Source organism: Helicoverpa armigera, chromosome 20 (genome assembly GCF_030705265.1).
Source record: "Helicoverpa armigera isolate CAAS_96S chromosome 20, ASM3070526v1, whole genome shotgun sequence".
Taxonomy (NCBI): Eukaryota; Metazoa; Arthropoda; class Insecta; order Lepidoptera; family Noctuidae; genus Helicoverpa; species Helicoverpa armigera.
In genome coordinates this window covers 4,310,404-4,329,722 of record NC_087139.1, presented here as the reverse complement: position 1 = coordinate 4,329,722, position 19,319 = coordinate 4,310,404, and the positions used below count along the sequence as shown (strand labels likewise).

General features: G+C 37.1%; 1 protein-coding gene across 2 annotated transcripts; it reads left to right on the top strand.

The window, feature by feature from the left end:
* The first annotated feature begins 64 nt into the window (after nt 1-64).
* Nucleotides 65-18,546, top strand: LOC110380439 (uncharacterized). 2 transcript variants are annotated; one of them, XM_064039729.1, is made up of 19 exons: nt 65-447; nt 678-783; nt 963-1,125; nt 1,584-1,711; nt 5,199-5,302; nt 5,606-5,719; nt 5,981-6,077; nt 6,383-6,491; nt 6,722-6,827; nt 7,755-7,925; nt 10,002-10,149; nt 12,009-12,157; nt 12,569-12,703; nt 13,111-13,304; nt 13,460-13,614; nt 13,915-14,033; nt 14,460-14,571; nt 15,003-15,179; nt 15,737-18,546. In XM_064039729.1, exons 1-19 carry the CDS (start codon nt 344-346, stop codon nt 16,001-16,003), a joined length of 2,658 nt encoding a protein of 885 aa, XP_063895799.1. In that variant the 5' UTR covers nt 65-343; the 3' UTR covers nt 16,004-18,546. The 2 variants fall into 2 exon arrangements, with proteins under 2 accessions (XP_063895799.1, XP_063895800.1); XM_064039730.1 differs by lacking the exons at nt 65-447; nt 678-783; nt 963-1,125; nt 1,584-1,711 and adding an exon at nt 4,990-5,135.
* The last annotated feature ends 773 nt before the right edge of the window (nt 18,547-19,319 follow it).

The following is a 19,319-nucleotide window of genomic DNA, read 5'->3' as shown; positions in this document are numbered from 1 at the left end:
GAAAAATAAAACGAAAAGCACGCAAATTTATTTTCTAATATAGTAACCCAGTTAGTTTACTCCTCAAAAAATCCTCACGGCCGGGCGGCCGGCCCTGTTTATCGGCAAATCAAACTTTTGTTCGTTTCATTCAGCTTCGGCGTTATTTTGTTTATACATATTTTTGGTTTGAAGCTATTAGCTATGACTTCAAAAAATAATGCTTGGCTTTTGCCATCTAATTGATTTGTGGTTTACGTGATAGTAATATCATACAATTCGAGGATTCAAAGATAATTGCTTCACTTTGTAAAATTAAAGTGTTGAAAGGCGAACCGGAATAAATAAAATAATAGCTTTCAAAATGAATACTTGCCTTGTGTGTTCCGCCAGGGATGTGGAGCCCGAACATTTTGCTACAGAAAAACACAAGAAAAACAGTTCTCTCAAACAATTTGCTCTAAACAAGTAAGTCTTTGTTTGTTTATATACATTTAAGATAGTGCTATTTTTTTGCGGCGTCCCATCACCACTTGCAATTTCCTGACAATACATTAATAAACAAAATGAATGCAATGAAAATGTTTAAATGAAGTCAATTTAAGACCTGTAAAACAATCAAAATTAAGTTCCATATTCAAATATACATATTTCGAATCTTCGTGGTATTTTTTTTTAAATTTCGTACTGTTCACCAGATCACAATTTGTGACGAATCGCAAAGGAGTTGCTGCTGTATTCTGTGATGTTAAATCAAGTTTTGGTACAGAATTTGGTAACAAAGATGGAAAAATTAAAATATCTGTAAGTTTTTTTTTCTACCCTTCTGCATGAATAATGAATAAGCATATTAATTAATAGAACACTCAATAGCAATGTACTAATCTATCTAATGTATAATCTTATGTACCACTCTTATCGTGCATCTCATAAATTTTTGGACCAGAAAAAATCATAAAAATATATTTTCCACCTTTTTGCAGGCGAAACCTAATGAAAAAGTGGAGTTTACATTCCTACTGTCCAATGAGAGTAGTATGGATGACCTTTTAATTACTTACATTCAACTGGTTCACAAACAATTCAATTTTGTGATGGCTAACAATCCTTTTGGCGCTGGCAGCAAGCCTCGCCTCCTAGCACCCAGTAAGTTTCAGTTATTTCAAATATTTTTTATCAATATTGATAACTTGCTCTACGAACTAAAGTTTCAATTAGTTTTATTTAATTACATAATACACCAATTACTGCACAACACAATGCTTCAATAACTGACTGATTTCAAAAGCTTCACCGAATTAATAATAGCTACTTACCAGTAGAACAGAACTCTCTTTGATGTTGATAACTATTTCAACATACTATGAAAATTATCAGATACACTATGTTTCAACAATGTTATAACAACATGTACTATTCATGTAATAGAGCAATAGTCTATATGAGGGAAGTACCCGCTGAAATTCAAATCACTTTTCATCTAGTGCTTGAAGTGATAGCATTATTTCCTAGCTGAATTATTCATATTATTTTATTACGTAGTTGAATTTTCTTGTTTATATATTAATTTTTCAAGTTTTAAGTAAAATCATTTTTTGTTTTAGGGAGCAAACTATCAGATAAAATAACAGTGACATTCAGTTCGCCAAATATTGGCCAGTATGAAACTCCAATATTGTTCTACTTTGTAAAAAAGGACAATAATGAAAGTGTTATACTTATGAGAGAAATGGTAAGTTGCACAATTATTCTATCCTTTTTACAGCAAGATTTTTTAATTATAATTCCTATTCTTTATGATCCATATAAGTTTAAATAAATAGATTGTTGAATTCTGCTTGCGAGTTTATTAAATTTGATCAAACTTCAAACAGTAATGTGGCTCCAGGAATCATTATACAAAATATTATATGCATGAACATTTTAATATAAAACAAATAAGGAACATCTACCGAATGCATTTCTAAACAGAATTAATTCATCTATTTTTTTTTTTTATAGCCGTTACTTTTAGAATTGATATAAAGATGCATATTTTATGAAACATTCTTATAGCTGACCCTGTACTGCTTCACTGAGCATACCCAAATCTATCAAGACATCTCATGTTACCCATTGTTGAAAGTTTACATAACACATACCAACTTGATGATCTAAGCATAAACAAGTACATAATTATATAGCCCTAAAAATAAACAGTGTCATGTTACGAGTAGATTTTTATCATGTGACTATTTGTTTAGCAGTACCGGGATCCTTACCAATATTATACCTAAATGCGAAAGTTACTCTGCGTGTCTGACTGTCTAACGCGATTTCAAACCAAAACTACTGAAACAATTTGAACGAAATTACGAATAAACGAGGTACGTAAGTAGTCTAGAGCCTATGCCCTTTCATAGCCCTCCCGCGGGGTGCAGTTCATACCGATGGCAGAAGCTAGTACCTAATCAAAAATGTAGGTATCAAATTCAACAGAGTATTTCCAAAATCAAGTCCTGGTTTAGGCACTAAAAAACAAATACGCGGACGAACCCTTTATTTCCATGAATGCGTTTCAATGCAAGTTTTGGGTCAACCTATTGTAAACACCCCCTCTAAAATTAAGTCCTAAAGCTGACCCCTCTGTCTGGGTCAGTTTAGCGAGTATTATTACCTAGTTCATTATTTTTGTTTTGTTGGGTCAAGTTCATACAAAAGAGTTTGTATGCTTGTACAATGCAATATCGCTTATATGAATAATGTATTAAAAGCGAAAATTGTAAGCTGTGGTTAAGCCGCTTTGGGTAATGCATTTTGATTAAAAACATGATAAGTATCATGTTTCAAATTATGAAATTCATAGTCGTTGGAAACTAGACTAAAAATAGCCAAGTTCGAATCGGACTCGTTCACAAGTTTTTCCGCGCTAAATACCACGTTTTGGCAGCTGCTAAAATAATTAATTATTTATTGCATGCTAGTTTTCAGTATTTATTTTTATAACGTCAACAATAATGATTAGCATATATGAACAACTGTCTAGGTAAATATCAGGTTTCGTGAGACACAGCCTAATAACAGACAGACGGACATCGTAGTCTTTTGTAATATGGTTCCGTACCCTTCGGGTAAGGAACTTTAAACACAGGGCAGGCTCACCGTCAACAAAACCAGGTCTAACATCAGCCTTCGGAAACCAAGTTGCAAAACCTAGATAAATAGGTACAGCCAATGTCATAGGTATGATGCAGTAAAGACCTGAATAAATAACAATTATTGATTCTTGTGTCAGTATTGACCCGGTTATAACTTAACATCATCATCCTCCGAGCCTTTTTCGCAACTATGTTGGGGTCGGCTTCCATTCTAACCGGATGTAGATGAGTACCAGTGCTTTACAAGGAGTGACTGCCCTATCTGACCCCTCAACCCAGTTACCCGGGCAACCCAATTGAAAAAAAACCCCTTGGTTAGACTGGTGTCAGACTTACTGGCTTCTAACTACCTTAACAAGACACCTAAATTATTACACTCACATAAAATTATAAAGCAGACCTTTAATTTTACGTGGTAATAGTCTTACTTGCTCAGGTAGGCAAATTCTTTGCGGATGACTCAAATATCGTCTATTCGGTAAGGTCGGTTGTAGGACCCATAGTTTTTTACTATGTATGTATTAATATTCTTTGAGCTAACGTAACACTTCAAGAAACGTCTTAGATATCACCCAATCCACATATTTAACTATACTTCAAGCCCAAAAACCGTTTCAAGCGCCGATATTGGCTAATGGTCGGTATATATGGTCCATAATATTGAAGGCGTCTTGGCTTTTTTTATTAAAAAAAAAACACAAGACGCTTTTCGTTTTAAGCACGTCCATTATTACTATATCAGAATTATTATTATATATAGTAAATTATTACTATAGCATACTAGCATTACATACTGATAACTAGCTATTGCCTGCATCCGCGGTTAACTCGTGTCTCGGGAGAATTACATCCTCTATATTTTTATAATCTTTCATTATGTTTATGCAGAAGTAAAAAACACCCGCACATTCGTACTTAAACCAACACATACTTTCAGGTGTACAATATAAGTGCAACTATGTATTACGCCCGCGGCTTCGCCCGCGTAGAGTTCGGTTATATCGCGTTTTCCAAGAGAATTATTCAGAAGTCTGGGATAAAAACTATCCTATGTTCTTTCTCAAGGTCAACTCTACCTCTGTACCAAGTTTTATTAAAATCAGTTCCGTGGTTTAGACGTGAAAGCGTAACAGACAGACAGACAGAGTTACTTTCGCATTTATAATATTAGTAAGGATTAATGTAACATTTGAAGACTTAAATATTTCTAGAACAAGGTACAACGTCACGTTTAACCTTGCATCCCTTCGAGTTATTTTTAAAAGCAATCGTATGGTTTCCCGGAAACATTCGGCACACAGTGGTGTATTGTTTCCAATCGTTCGACCTCCGGCATCGTACCGAGAAATGTTAAATTATGTGGATATGATATACATACAAATAGCAAGATTAAGAGTCACGAAAATTTGTATGAAGATCTCTCGAGGCCAATACGAGATGGTCGATAATAATAATAACCACTTCATCTAACTAAGGCCTCTCGTATATGGCACGTTTTACCCTGCAAATCCTCGGTAAATTCTGAAATTGTGGGCACGGTGCTCAGTTTTTGTATAAAAACGTCAAATGAGCCCTACATTAAAAAAAAGATATGTTCTGTACAATAGCTCTAGCCATTACATGGTCTCTCTAGCCTTAAGATTGATATTTTCAATCATAATAATATGTCACTATCACTTGTTGCGAGTATGTTATACATAACAATAAAAGTAACGTAATTTTGGTAATTACTATTTACCTATGCCTCCACGTGATTGATATACTAAGTACTTATGAGCTAACCGGTTTTAGTTTATACTAAGGGACTTCCCCTGCAATCTATTTGTAGACGGTTAGTTCCTATTGATCCGCAGTATTGCCAGTAACGAAACTGTTGGCGGAAGTAAACGAAGTGCTTGAGCAGTGATCGACATACACTAACCGTTCTTGCTTCTGAATTTGTTTTTCTTTCTAGAGATAGGAATTTGAATGTCAAAATAGTAGTGAGATAGGATATTGGCCACGGCCGCTAGTCACCAAGTCAGTCCCAAAAAGAACATAAAATAAGTCCCATATATATTTTTTCTTTACGATATATTTCAGGTCGTATTTGTTGAAGGCAGCCAAACAGTACACGATAACATCATTAGTCCTTACGAAAGAAAAGGCGTCTGGGCTAAAGAACTCATCAAGTCTGCTTCTTCTGAGTAAGTGTATTTTTTTATTAATAAACTTTTTTAAGCAGGTCTTTATCATTGTCTTAACTATTCTAAGCTCGATGGTCTTTATCTCTCGTCAATTAGCTTTGTATTTCCGAAGTAGCCAGTAACTTCACAGTATAGTCCAAATGTACTAACAAAACTCTACAGAGTATGAATGAGTCTTTAAATAGCGAACTTCGGAGAAACATAGTTGTGAATCGCACCCGATCGGCCCAAATATTATCTTAAATCATTTAAAACGTTAAAAGTGTATGAGTGGTCTTCCTAACAAATTTTCTTTAATCACAGTCGCTGCGACGATATGTTCCAAATACCAAAAAATTGCAAACAAATATACGCGACCAACTTGAAACTACCAGAAAAGGCGTCACAAAGAGAAAAGGATTTATCAGCGGATATCAGGTACGTAGGTATAGTGTGTAGTAATATAAAATTCATATGTCTAACAAGACTATAAGTAACAAAATCAGCTCGTCCGTTCCGGAGCTGTGATGCCACAAACAAGTCTAACTTTCACCATCCCGTGGTTTTTGTTTGAACTGTCCAGAATTTAGAAAAAAAATATTATTTAATAGTATTTTGAAATTTATTGCCACCAATGCAAAGTCTCATTTTAAAAGACAACTTATAACAATGATTTCCTAAAAAAACTTATTGTTTCAGGAAAATTTTTAGTATAGGTATCACAAAGGAGAATTATATAAAATTCTTCCACAATGTTCTGTGGTATGAAGAAACCATTATACGGGTCAACATAAAGGTGAGTTAATTCTTATTACAAAGTTAGAATTTTGGATTGTTATCTTGCTCAACTTCTCATTTGTACTGATTTCAACGTAGTAATAACTCAGGAAGTGGTGAATGGTGGGCGTTTTTGGGCTTGCTGTTTTTCAGCCTACTTTGAATAAAATAATTGTGATTTTTACGAGAAGGGGTATAGGGTCCTAATAAAAAAAAAACATATGTCACAAACAAGTATTTCAGTGCGCAGTGTTTTTCTGATTTCTTCAGTAATCTAGAACCTTCACCATTTTTGAATGAAGTTTTCTTTTTGCTTTTGTACAGAAATACAACATGTCTGGCGTGCAAATCGTCGTACAGCACAGTTTACACGGCACCTGTTACAAGCTTGAGGTGCCTGGGCTGGGGGAAAAGAGACCTTCTTTGATGTTAGGTAAGGTTCATTTTCGAATGATGATTCTTAGGAAGCGACGTTTCTAAGGCTTATAGATTTTAGGCCTTAGTTAAAACCTATTTGTTTTTTCTCGTCCTCCACACTCTGGTATGGTTATTTAATAATTCCTAATTAAAAAATAGAGTTATGTACATACATTATTTTTAACCGACTTCTCAAAAAGGAGTGAAATTCGAATGTTTGTATCTAATACATTTGTATAATTGCAGGAGATTTGCTGTTCATCAAGCCACATAACCAAAACGAGGTGATGTTTGGAGCCATCGTTAAAGAGATCAATGACAGTGAGGCTATTATCGGAGATTTGCATCCAAAGTGAGTAACATTTATCATCCTTGTGTAGTTCTCGCCAAAGTTAATGGCGGCTCGTATCTTGCCCTCAATCCGCTGATTCTACAACTAGGAGCGAAATAAGTGCGTTTCTAAAATAGCAAATAATTTTTTGTTGCCAAAAAATCATGTACGTCTACTTACTTATACGTCAGAGGGTTCTAAGAAAAAGCGAGGCTCTGATGACACTGGTTTTTTTTTAAATGTCTTCCTCAAACACCAGTCTCTACGGCGCCCTCACGTATCACATGACGCAGATCGCCTGCCGGGGCTGCGGGATGTTCGAAAGAGTTACCGCGGCCCTGGTACATAAAAGGCCTACGACGGAACACGACGGTTTTTAGTCAGTAAGAGTCTGTCACTCCCTCACCGCTACTAACCCACAGCTTGAGGGGTCATTTGATGATTTTTGACGTCGTTAAAAAAAAAATAACACCAGTCTCTCATATTGGTGGACTTTAGGATATGGCATAGGCTGTTTTATTTTAAGGTCTATACCTACTGGGTAGAGAGACGGTCCGTGTTTCGGAAGGTACGATAAATTTGTGGTTGTCATTTGAACATCTTTAATAGTCGTTACGGGTAATCCTTAGCCAGAAATTATTGTCCAGGTAACTGGGTTGAGTAGGCCAGATAGGCAGTCTCTTCGTGTAAATTATAGGTTTTCAGCTGCATGCAGTTAGGCTGGAAGCCGACCCCAACAAATAGATGTTCTATCGAATAGAAAGAATAAACTATACATATTTATCCTAGTAAAACAAACAACTAAAAGCGTCAAAAAAATCGTTCCCATCGCTGTCAACTGGGAGCGTGCCCAAGAGGCTGGCAGCATTACCTCGTTGGATCGCCATGCTGAATCTTTGTCCGAGGTAATAGCCAGCCACGAGATAAACTATTGTGATTATTCATCAGGTTCTCTCAGCACTACCGGGCGGGAGCCCTGTTCGACGTGCGGTTCTTCATGTCCCGCGTGCCGCTAGAGCGCATGCACCACGCTGTGCACGCCGTCTTCACTGAAGGCCACGAGTGCAGGATCTTCCCTAAAGAGACCAACAGGGTCAAGCAAGTCAAACCCATCGTCAAGTGAGTATAATTGTTCGTATTTACTTTATTTTTGTATTTTTAGAAAATTGTACCTTTTAATCCTGTCTAAATTAGCCAAGATACAGGCTTTGCCTAGTTTGGAGCTAATGATATCATATAATGTAATCTATTGGAAATAAAATTTCTTATTCTTCTTTGCTGCACACTGCAAACTTATTCGGCCGATAGTTTGTTTGGGGTCAAAAATCTGTAGGAAGATGAATTACAATTAGCAAATACATTATCTATACATATAATAAATCTGTAAAAAAACTGTGTCTGTACATTGAATATATTAAAAAAATAATAATTGGGTGGGGTTTAGAAACAGTAATGGAGCACAAATCCGAAAAAAAATTTCTGTCTGTATGTCTGTATGTCTGTTTGTTTGTACACGCTAATCTTCGGAACTACTGAACGGATTTCAATGATTTTTTCTTTGTTGTATCAGTATTAAGCCTGGTCAACATATAGGCTATAATTTATCTTCGAAACTTGAAGACCTGATGCAGAACACCAACAGACCAACAAAACTATAAGAGATACAAAAATGGTGCCATGGCAATAATTGTTTCATGTGATGAGCATTTTCAGCTGAGATAGTAAATTTTAAGATCTGGAACACCTGATCTGGAACCCCAAGAGCCCAGCTTCTCTGTACCATATACAAGTATGACGTTTTAGCAAAAGTTGTTCAATTTGATAAGCACTTTCTATTGACTTATACAAATTGAAGATCTCAAACACCTGATGTGGAACTCCAGGGGCCCAGCTAGACTGTAGCATAAAGAGATGTGACGTTTTAGCAGAAGTTGTTCAATTTGATAAGCACTTTCTATTGACTTATACAAATTGAAGATCTTAAACACCTGATGTGGAACCCCAGGAGCCCAGCTAGACTATAGCATATAAAGATATGACGTTTTAGCAGAAGTGGTTCAATCTGATAAGCACTCTCTATTGACGTATGTACATCGAAGATCTGGAACACCTGATGTGGAACTTCAAGAGCAATACTACACTTGAAATGCAGATTACGCGCTCCCTGTGGGTCACTTACGCCAGAGGCGTGAGACCTACCCCCGTCATGGTTCACTCCGACCGGCCGGAGATGGGGGACAGTATACTCTCCCTGGAGAACTCAGTTTATATAGCCCCGCGGGGTCGCTACTCCCCGTCATCAGCCTCAGATGTCCTGCGGTGCTTACATCTCATTATTATTGTCGTTATTATCTCAAGAGCCTTTGTCCCAATTATGTTAGAGTCGACTTCCAGTCACGATGCAATTAAGTACCAGTGTTTTACAAGGAGCGACTGCCTATCTGACCTCCACAACCTGGTTACCCGCTCAACCCAACACCCCTTGGTAAAACTGGTCAGACTTATTGGCTTCTGACTACCCATAACGACTGCCAAGAATGTTCAATGACAGCCGGAACCTACAGTTTAGCATCCCCTCCAAATAACGGTCATTGGTATCCAAAATATACGTAGAAAGTACATACGAACTTAGAAAAGTTGCATTGGCAGGTACTTGCCAGACCTGGAATCAAAGACGTACGCTCATACTTGAGAGACCGGTTCTCTACCCACTAAACCATCACGACTTCCACTAAGTCATCACGACTTTGTCATCTCAGTAACATTTAATGTTTTTTAACGTAATAATACGTGTAATATTTTTGGCACACACAACTTAAATGCGGACTAATTAGAATCACTACTTCTATCCCTATGGTCACGTCTATTGCGGTTCAGTTCTCAGCGTTTTGTTTAGGCTGCTGTGCTTTTGCCGTTGAAGTACAAAAATTAAATATATGGAACGTTTCTAATGGCTACGCGTATTCCGTTGTTTTCAAGTCAACGGGCCCTTAATATTCAATATCAAACGATTCAGATCTTTGATTTTGCTGACCCCGTAGTCGCTGGCATAAAGGACAGGATCCGCGTACGAAGTCGCGGGCAGAAGCTAGTTATTAACTAAAATAATTATCTGAGATGAACGGTTTGGCAATTTATATTCAGCTGTATACTAATACTATTAACCGAAATATTTATATACTTCATTTCTTGCAGTTTCTTCAACCCGCTAGTGGAAGGCAACTTGGAGCAGCGTTGCGCGGTAGAACGCATCGTGTCGGGGACTGCCGACACTGCGCCTTATCTGTTACACGGCCCGCCCGGCACCGGCAAGACTGTCACTATTGTCGAAGCTGTTTTACAGGTATTTATAGTTAAAAAAGATAAAGAACCAACCGCTCGAGTATGAGGGTGTGGGTTCGATTCCAGGTCAGGCAAGTACCAATGCAACTTTTCTAAGTTTGTATGCACTTTCTAAGTATATCTTGGAGACCAATGGCTGATAAAAAGGTAAAGGAAAACATCTTGAGGAAACCTGGACTATAAAGTGTCAAATCACCGACCCGCATTGAGCAAGCGTGGTGATTAATGCTTAATCCAAGACGATAAAAAAGGCTGTAACAATACAACAGTTACAAACAGTGGCGGATTTACCAATAGGCCAAGTAGGCCAGTGCCTAGAGCGGCAGATTTAGAGGGGCGGCAAATTCAGCAATTTTTTTACAGGTTTTTTTTATAATTGAGTATATATGAGTACACAATCCATATATAAATAAACGATTTATTAACGCAAATTAATAAACTGTAATATATACTTAGGTACTTAGGTGATCATGAATTTTAAAATATTCTAATAGCGTTTCAATAAAAATTCAATAAAAAATCCGCTCGCTTCGCTCGCGATTTTTTCATCATCGCTGGTTTGTTCTGCGCTTTTTGAGTCCTCAATCTAACAAAAATTTAAAGCACCGAAGTAGCAAAAACAACTGACGCTCTACACTGACGATTTCTAAGCTGTTTATGAGGTCCCAAAACTCGAAAAATTTCGCGCTCGCTGCGCTCTCAGCTTTTTCACTTTACACTGGTTTTTTTTCAAACTTGTTTGAGTATTTTTTTGTTCCAAGACTCAAAAAATTTCGCGCTTCTTTAGGTATTATTGCGTCCCAAACATCAAACATTTCGCGCTCGCTACGCTCGCGGCTTCTACGAACTCTTCAAACGAGAGTGGAAAAAAAGCACTGCAAAGCACTGCAAAGAGCAGTGCTTTTTTTCCACTCTTGTTTGGGTAGGTATTTTTGTGACCCAAAAAAATTCTCAATTTTGGAACAGAAAAGTTTTTACATTTTTTTTTGGGGGGCTTCTCAATATGTAGTCTGCCCCGGGTGCCACCCGATGCTACGCCGCCACTGAATCATAGCACCCGAACGAATGAACCGATTTCAATTTAGTTTGTTTTTTGTACTACTTACAGGTGTTTTACGAGCGAGTGTTCTTAGACATATTTGATGAAAATCGATTGAGCCGTTTAAAAGTTACAGAGGTTTTACGTTTCATAGTCGCTGTCATATAAACTTGTTAACATTAAACTCTTCGGTACATAGAGGCTTGCAAAAATAATCTAGTAAGTAACTGACAGAAATATCATTAAGTTCACAATCATTAGAGGCGGCAAAAATTGAATGGCCTACTAGCGGCAAGTTTGTAAATCCGCCACTGGTTACAAACAAAAACATACTCGTGATTTCGGACCAGTTGGGTCTAAAGTTCGGATAGTTGCAAAGTGCATGATGATATTCATACAATTTTGTTGCTAAAACATAGTTTTGTTTTTAAGAAACATAAAAAACAATAATTAATTTTGTAATTGTAAGGCCTAATTGGACTGTGTATTTTTTATTTATTTATTAATTTGATTTACACGACTTCAAGAGTCAATTACATAAATCAAAATAGAAAATTACGTGAAATTAACAAATCGAAAACTTCTGAATTGGTGATAAAATTACGCTTTTTCAAAACCTGCCTCGGGCCTACCTACACTCTCAAACTCAAAATTGTTTATTTCAAATAGGCCTATGAAAGCTCTTTCGAAACGTCAAAGTTAGGTGCACGGTTCCAAAGAGTTGGTCTTATGGAGAAGAAGCGGCAACAAACTCCATGGACGCTCTTATTTTTCATATACTCCCATATAAGTAAATGTATTTTTGATGTGAACATTTGCAGCTGGTGCTAAAAGACCCGAGTCATCGTATCATGGTGTGTACAGACTCCAACAGCGCGGCCGACCACGTGGCCACCATGCTTATCAAATACGCTCATATGTTCAAATCCGACGCCTGGCTTCTGCGTGCTAACTCCAAGTTCAGGGTCTGGTTAGTACATATTTGTATTATTGATCCTCCTTTTTATCCTACCTACCTTAATTCAAACTGTTATGGGGTAGGCTTCCTGTTTACCAGTTATCTGACCACCTAAACTTGCTTACCTGGGCAATCAGATACCCCTTGGTAAGACAACTGACGCCTGCCGGTGTCAAAGACTAAAGATGTATAAATAACAGTCTAAATCCGCAGCTTAACTTGCCTTGCAAGCACAGAAAACTCCTCAGATATTTGGACCTTACCAGCAAGATTGGGAACGGCAGCTTTGCTGGTCCCAATCTGGGGGAGGGCAGGAGGCTACTCCTTGTTTCTATTTCAAACTGGATTCCGAAAACTCCTTTCTTTTTTCGTCATATCTTCTACAATCCCGTAGAATTTTGTACAGAAGATCCGCGTTTACAGGGAAACTCTGCCAGAATGTCTCGTGGAGTACTCCAACGGTTCATGCCGCGCCAACTTCGAGCCTGTAGAAGTTGAAGAGTTCGTGACGTACAATATCGTCATCACCACGCTTTCACATGCCGCTAAGTTCGCTAGGTAAGTAGATAAATTTAATTCTTTCTATTAGTTATATTGTGTTTTATTGTTCCTGTGATGAGTGGGGATGGGGAAATTAAATCTTGCCATATGTTTTAGACAAGTGTAGGTAAAGTTTGCTGAAATGACGCGCCCCGTTACCTCATTTCAGCATTAAAAACAAAATAATGTTGGCCTCAGTCTGTATAGATATTTGAAAAATTTGACCTTTTGTAGTCATTACCCGGAATTTGACGTGTATGCCTGTGTATGCCATGTAAATTCCGTATCATTTTTAGGGGTATTTTTTTACCTCGGATCGTGGTAGATTTCTCACTAAGCGAATCGCATTCGCACCTAGGGTTTCGTAACATATTTTAGTGTGCTGTCGGTAGATGCCGTCAATATAAAGTAACGTTCTCGTTCAGACAATCTCGTTCCCGCGGCATGGCCCACCACATCACGCACCTGTTCATCGACGAGGCGGCGCAGGCCAGCGAGCCCGCCTGCCTCATCCCCGTGTGCGGCCTGCTGCGGCCCCGCGCCACCCTCGTGCTGGCCGGGGACCCGCACCAGCTGGGGCCCGTCGTCATCTCGCACAACGCCGCCAACATCGGACTGGGTGAGTGTCTAGCTGAGTGCCAGTCCACGGGTCCACGGGTGGTCATAACCAGATGCCTTGACTATTTCTTCCCCTTTAAACATAGTTACCATAAGTTAGTAAATAACTTTGACTCGTCCCTTTCAGAGTATGACATCATAATCGTATTGTTCCAGGCACGTCGCTAATGGAGCGGCTGAAGAAGACATGCCCGCTATACAGCGAGATCCGCAACGATCCCAACTATATCGTGATGCTGCGGAACAACTTCCGCTCAAACCCTGACATTATTGAAATACCTGATCGACTCTTCTATAAGGGACAGCTTAGGGTAAGTTTTTATAAAAAAAGTTTTCTAACAGTACAGGTGTTCTTAAAATTAGTGCTTTAAAAATGAGTAAAAAATACGTTTATCGACTACTTTTTGTGTGTGGCTGTTTGAACGATAAAACCTCGCTTATTGGTTTGGCATTCATTTTTTGGAGTTCGATACCGGAACATTTTGTTTTGGATAGCTAAAATTAATCATGTAGATTCCTACTCAAGCGACACATAAATATCAAGTATCTAAAAACTTGCATTTTTTGAAAATTACTGCTACAACTTGCTTTTTTTTTAAAATTATTATCAGGCATTAGCGAAAGAGGATCGCATCAGCAACATCGATATCCTGGGAGAGAAGCAACACAGCCGCGCTGTGGTGTTCCACGGAGTGCTCTCCAAGGAACAGAAGATTGGCAAGTCGCCAAGGTACGTCCATGGTATTTGTAATCTATACTTATGTGATAAAGAAGAAACATTTTTCTGTTCATATTCGTACATGTTAAACTATGTTTTAAATAAATTTATTTGTTTTTTTTTGTATCTGTAAAGGCTCCCAAACTTCTGGACATATTTGAAAATATCTTTAACTGTTGTAAACACTACATTTGGTCGGGATAAGGGAAGAAACTTGTCTTTACTGCGGTAATATAATAAAGAGTAAATACTCGGCTACAAAACTACAGAACTGATTTGAAAAATTCTTTCACAGTTGTAAAGCTACCTGCAGCTTGAAAACAATTGACGAATTATATCAATTGGTAATACAGGCTACATTTTGTTCGGGTTTGGGCAGTATTTCCGAGGCGAGTGAAACAGCTAGTGTTTTATAAATAAATACCTATATGTTTGCAGTTACTTCAACATGTTGGAGTGCGAGATAGTGCAGCTGTACGTGCGGCGCCTGGTGACGGTACACAATGTAGCCATGCAGGACATCGGCATTGTTACTCCGTACATACGACAGGTAAGCCTGATAATACGTATCTCGTTTTATTTTAAATCATAGATCATAGATTTTTAAAATGAATATCGTTACAAAAGAAGTATTATTAACAACATTAAAAACTGAGTACTAGACTTAGAGGGCGTCAAAATAGTTGATCTCGTTATATCCTAGTAGGTTAAGTAGGCAACCCCCTCTATCGTACTTCATATTATAAATGTGTTGTAAGGATATTTAAATCACAACTATTTTTGATTTACCTTTACATAAGCTATTCACTTATACATCAGAATAACAGTTAGGATATTTTTAAATCAAGTTTGGGAAGTATTACCACTCGATTAGACATTAAAATAAAAGTAAAAATACTGAACTTGATCGTATGATTATTTTGAATAGGACCTTAGATTCCTTATTCATCTTAAAAATTTTCGTATTTTTTTTATTTAAAGGTGTACCAAATAAAGAAGTTGCTGAAAGAGATAAGCTACGACAAGATAGAGGTGGGCACGGTGGAGGCCTACCAGGGCAAAGAGAAACGCATCATCATCATATCGACTGTCCGCGCTAACTGCAACCTGCTCGACCACGACGCCAAGTTCCAACTCGGGTTCCTTGTTGATGATAAAGTGAGTTCATACTCTTTACCCTATTTTTTTTGACACACCCACAAACAATATAGATAACATGACTATTTGATGTTCCTTATTGCTCTGTTAATAAGGATAATTTTTGAATAAAAATAAAGATCTGAATAACAGCAGCAAAAATGCGTGCAGCCATTTTTTATAAGTATATCAAGGCTCAAGTTCACCGACCACATAAACGTTGCTTGTCTTGAAACAACGGTTTACTATGGATGTTCATATTCTAAGTTGTCGGTGCGCTTTGGCCTTAACGAGTAATGAAAAGTTAATTTTACATACAACAGCCCATAAATACCTCATATTTGCAAGGTCATATCACCCAGAAATTAACTTGTCATTTGTATTTGACCCTTAAAAATATAAAGTCAATACAAAAAACCAACGGCGGGGTTACAGCGAGCTTGCAGCTATCTAACAGTTGTTGCGCCGTGCCATTGATTAGTCTATCTACTGCATTGTTTATTAACAAAGCAAACATAGTAGAAAGCGATACTCAAAAATAATGAATTTTAATAATATCAACACATTTGTTTTTTCAGCGCTTCAACGTAGCTATAACCCGGGCCAAAGCTAAGGTCATCATCATAGGCAATCCCCTCTGCCTTGAGAAGGATATCAAGTGGCGTATGTACATGCAACGCTGTCGGGAACTAGGTACGTACCACGGATTCGATTCCTTCAGCCTCGGCGGGGAAACCCTTGAGACTGTTGTCGAAGACATCGTCGGTACCATTACCCCGATGCTGCAAAACATCAAAATAGCACCCAAAAAGCGTGTACGCAGGAAGAAGACACAAAAGAAGTAAGTTTTCTAGGTATTGTGGGATGAACTGGCTTGCGTGCACTTCGCGACAAAATAGTTTGGACACTAACATTATTTTGTACCTATTTACACACTAAATAATTTTTGAAATTCATTAAAAACTATTTCTGCAGAATATTATAATATTTAACTCTACCGTGAAAAATCCTCAGTATTGTTTTTTTCTATTTTTTGTCACGCAAGCCAGCAAAGGTTTATCCCTATTATATGCTGTGGATAAATACTGATCAGTATTCCGCAATCAGTGGACGATTATCCACATCATAAAGCATAGTTTACACAAAGCCAACACTGGCTGCCAATAAGACTGGCAACCACCGCTGGCTTGGTATTTGCCCGTTTTTCACGCGCTAACGAAAATAGAGTGCCCTTCTATTTTCTAGCCAGTGACCTCCGCAGGACCGGCGCCAGCATTTAATTTCTTGCTTCGTGTAAACTATGCATATAGGTGTACGTTTGAATTTGGATTGCCATGACTGTCACCAACCCGCCTACAAAGCATGGTGATAATAGAGTAACAACCATAGATTTAAGTTAATGTCAAGCATAAAGTAGCATTTGTATGTGATTTATAAGTACTAGTAGATTTTGAGGTTTTTCAATTGAGACTGTGGTAACATTCCACTTCGTTATACTAATGTAGTTTTGTAATGTCGGTGTTGTCTTGTGTCCTATATACATTATTGTAGCACGTTTGCTGCTTGCGATAACTTGCAAGATTTCCTATTTAGACCTACCTATGTTTTTATAGGTAATGTGTTAGCAACCGAACTCTAGGCTCATATAATTTTAGCTTAATGCTATTAAGTCCTGCCTAAACAAAAGCGACGTTTGATATATTTTTTTTACTGTAAAGAGTCTTTAATCAGTATTTTTTAAGTAAAGGTTAAGGCGTCACCATATTTTTTTATTTACACTAATAAGGCAGCGAACGTGCTACCTCTCCTCGTGTCGTCTCATGAATGTGATATTTTTGTACTTGCTGTCTTACTCTTGGACCATAGAGCAATTAAACAGGAGTTTTTCCTAAGGAAACTATCTGCCGACCATAGGTCATAATGGCCTTAGTCAATTAAGATTCGAAATCGCCAATAAAAAATTGTATGAAAGTTCTGTCTTGAAAAAGAACTAAAATTCTCTAAGAAATAATTTGTATACTTATGAAGTAAAATATTAAAAGGCTCATGTCGATCTTGTGATATCTCGGTGTAAGGATGGTTTACATCAAACTGCGCAATTTACAATGCTTTTGTACTGTTTTGTGATAATAATTAGGAGACTGAAAACCTGTCAAATCAGCCTTTCGCGGTAGGAATCGCTAAGCGTAGTGTTGAGTAATGGATAAAATTCATAGTTAATATCGAATTGAGAATGTTTATTCTAGTAAAGACTGAAAAACTCGAGGGCTGTGACTGCGAAAGCGAGCGCGCATTATGTTCGATGTGAACCAACCAACCCATAGCCTTAAAGACACTTTGATAGCATGCAAATAAAATTGTATTTTTATAAACATTTTTGATTTATATTTTGATTATATAATCTATAACTAGAATTTTTCAAATTAAGGAATGAAAATTTAGCCATCTTTAGGATGATTATTGTTTGATTTTAATGTTCATGTGTTGTATAATGTTGGCCTATATGCAGGTCCTATGCCGTCTCCAGTTTATATGCTCTAAACTTTCTAAAATTGATTGTATTCAGATTTATTATTTGATCGTATTTAGATGATAAGAAAGTTAGTTTAGTAGAAGCCAAGCGCAACAAATGTTTTGGTAAAGTCCAAAATTAAACTGTAGTTTTAGGTATGAAGAATCTTAACCAAAGATTCAATCTAGTATTAAAGCATGGATGTCGTATTTCTAATAATGTTTTATTATTTTTATCTGTGTACCTCCGCATATACAGAGGGGTAAATTTTTTTTTTTGATAATTTTTTATGTGTAGACGCAGAAATGAGATAGGTATTCCTATAATTTTTATTTGCTGACGAATATTGATGATAATTTGCTGATTAATGTCATAATCGATAATCATGATGATGAATCAATTTATTCATTTTTCACTAGACTAAGAATGTAAGATGTAGAAGGTAACATGGTTACAGCCACTATCCATTAAACACATATTTTAATATGATGATACATATTAAAACTTGTTGCTCTTTCGGTGACTACAGGGATATACATGATATATATACCTATAGTATACCAAGATTTTTCCATAAATTCTCCTAAAACTAAACATGGAATTTAATTAGTGGCATTGTTTAAAGCTTTAAGTTTTACGTACAAAATTCCTTTTTGATGCGTTTGTTATAAAAATTCTATTGATTTGTGTGCCATAATTACGTTTGGAATATTATGTTTGTAATAAAAGGATTATATTTACAGTACAATCATTTAAGGTTTAAGATGTTTACATAATGATTATATTTTGGGGATTCAATTATAGAAATATCTTGGTGCTAAATGTATAAGACTTTGAATTTCTACACGAAATAAAATTAGTAGTGTAAAAAAGAAATGTGTTTTATTTACTTCCTGCTCCGTAATATAAAAAAAGGAAATTGCTTCCTCGTCATAAGGTATTATACTAATGGTATCATTGGCATCAATATTATACTGGATCGAGCGGGGCGGGGGCCCAAAGCAATTTTTAGAGCAGCGCCTAGTGGGTTCTAAAAGTAGAGAACTAAAGGCTCTAAGTACTGTAGCCAGCGCTGCTTTCTAAACTGTAAAAACCTAATAATAATTACAGATCTTTCAACAAGTACGGCAATGCATTTATCAGCTCTAAGTATTAAAAAAAAAAAAAAAACTGGGAATACGCAATAGTAGTACTTCACCATGTTTATTATAACCATAGGTAAAAGCCTTCCACCTTCTGTGCTGCCTAATCTGTTCCAGTGCCAGGATTATCCTGGATGTGAAACTGGGCATCCAAAATGTTGGCAGGATTTAAGAACTAAAAAGAAATAATCTGTAGCTTTTTAATCTGTACCAGTGTCTGACAATGTCGGGACGGGAAAAAAAGGCGGGAAACTCGAAGAGCGCGGTTCTTTTAAAAGTATCCTCCAAAATTTTAATTAAATTAATTTGTTATTTGTGCTTAAACATTGTGGAAAACTATTGTAAAATAGTAGAATAGCAGTCTTTAGATGGATGGTGACGTGGATGGGGGTCCAGATGGACCCCATTCCAGGAAGGCGGCTAAGCGGCAAATAGATCCAGAGCCAGAGCAGCAGCAACAGCGGCAACAGGAAAGTAGTAATTTTGCTCCTTTTTTGAAGCCTAATT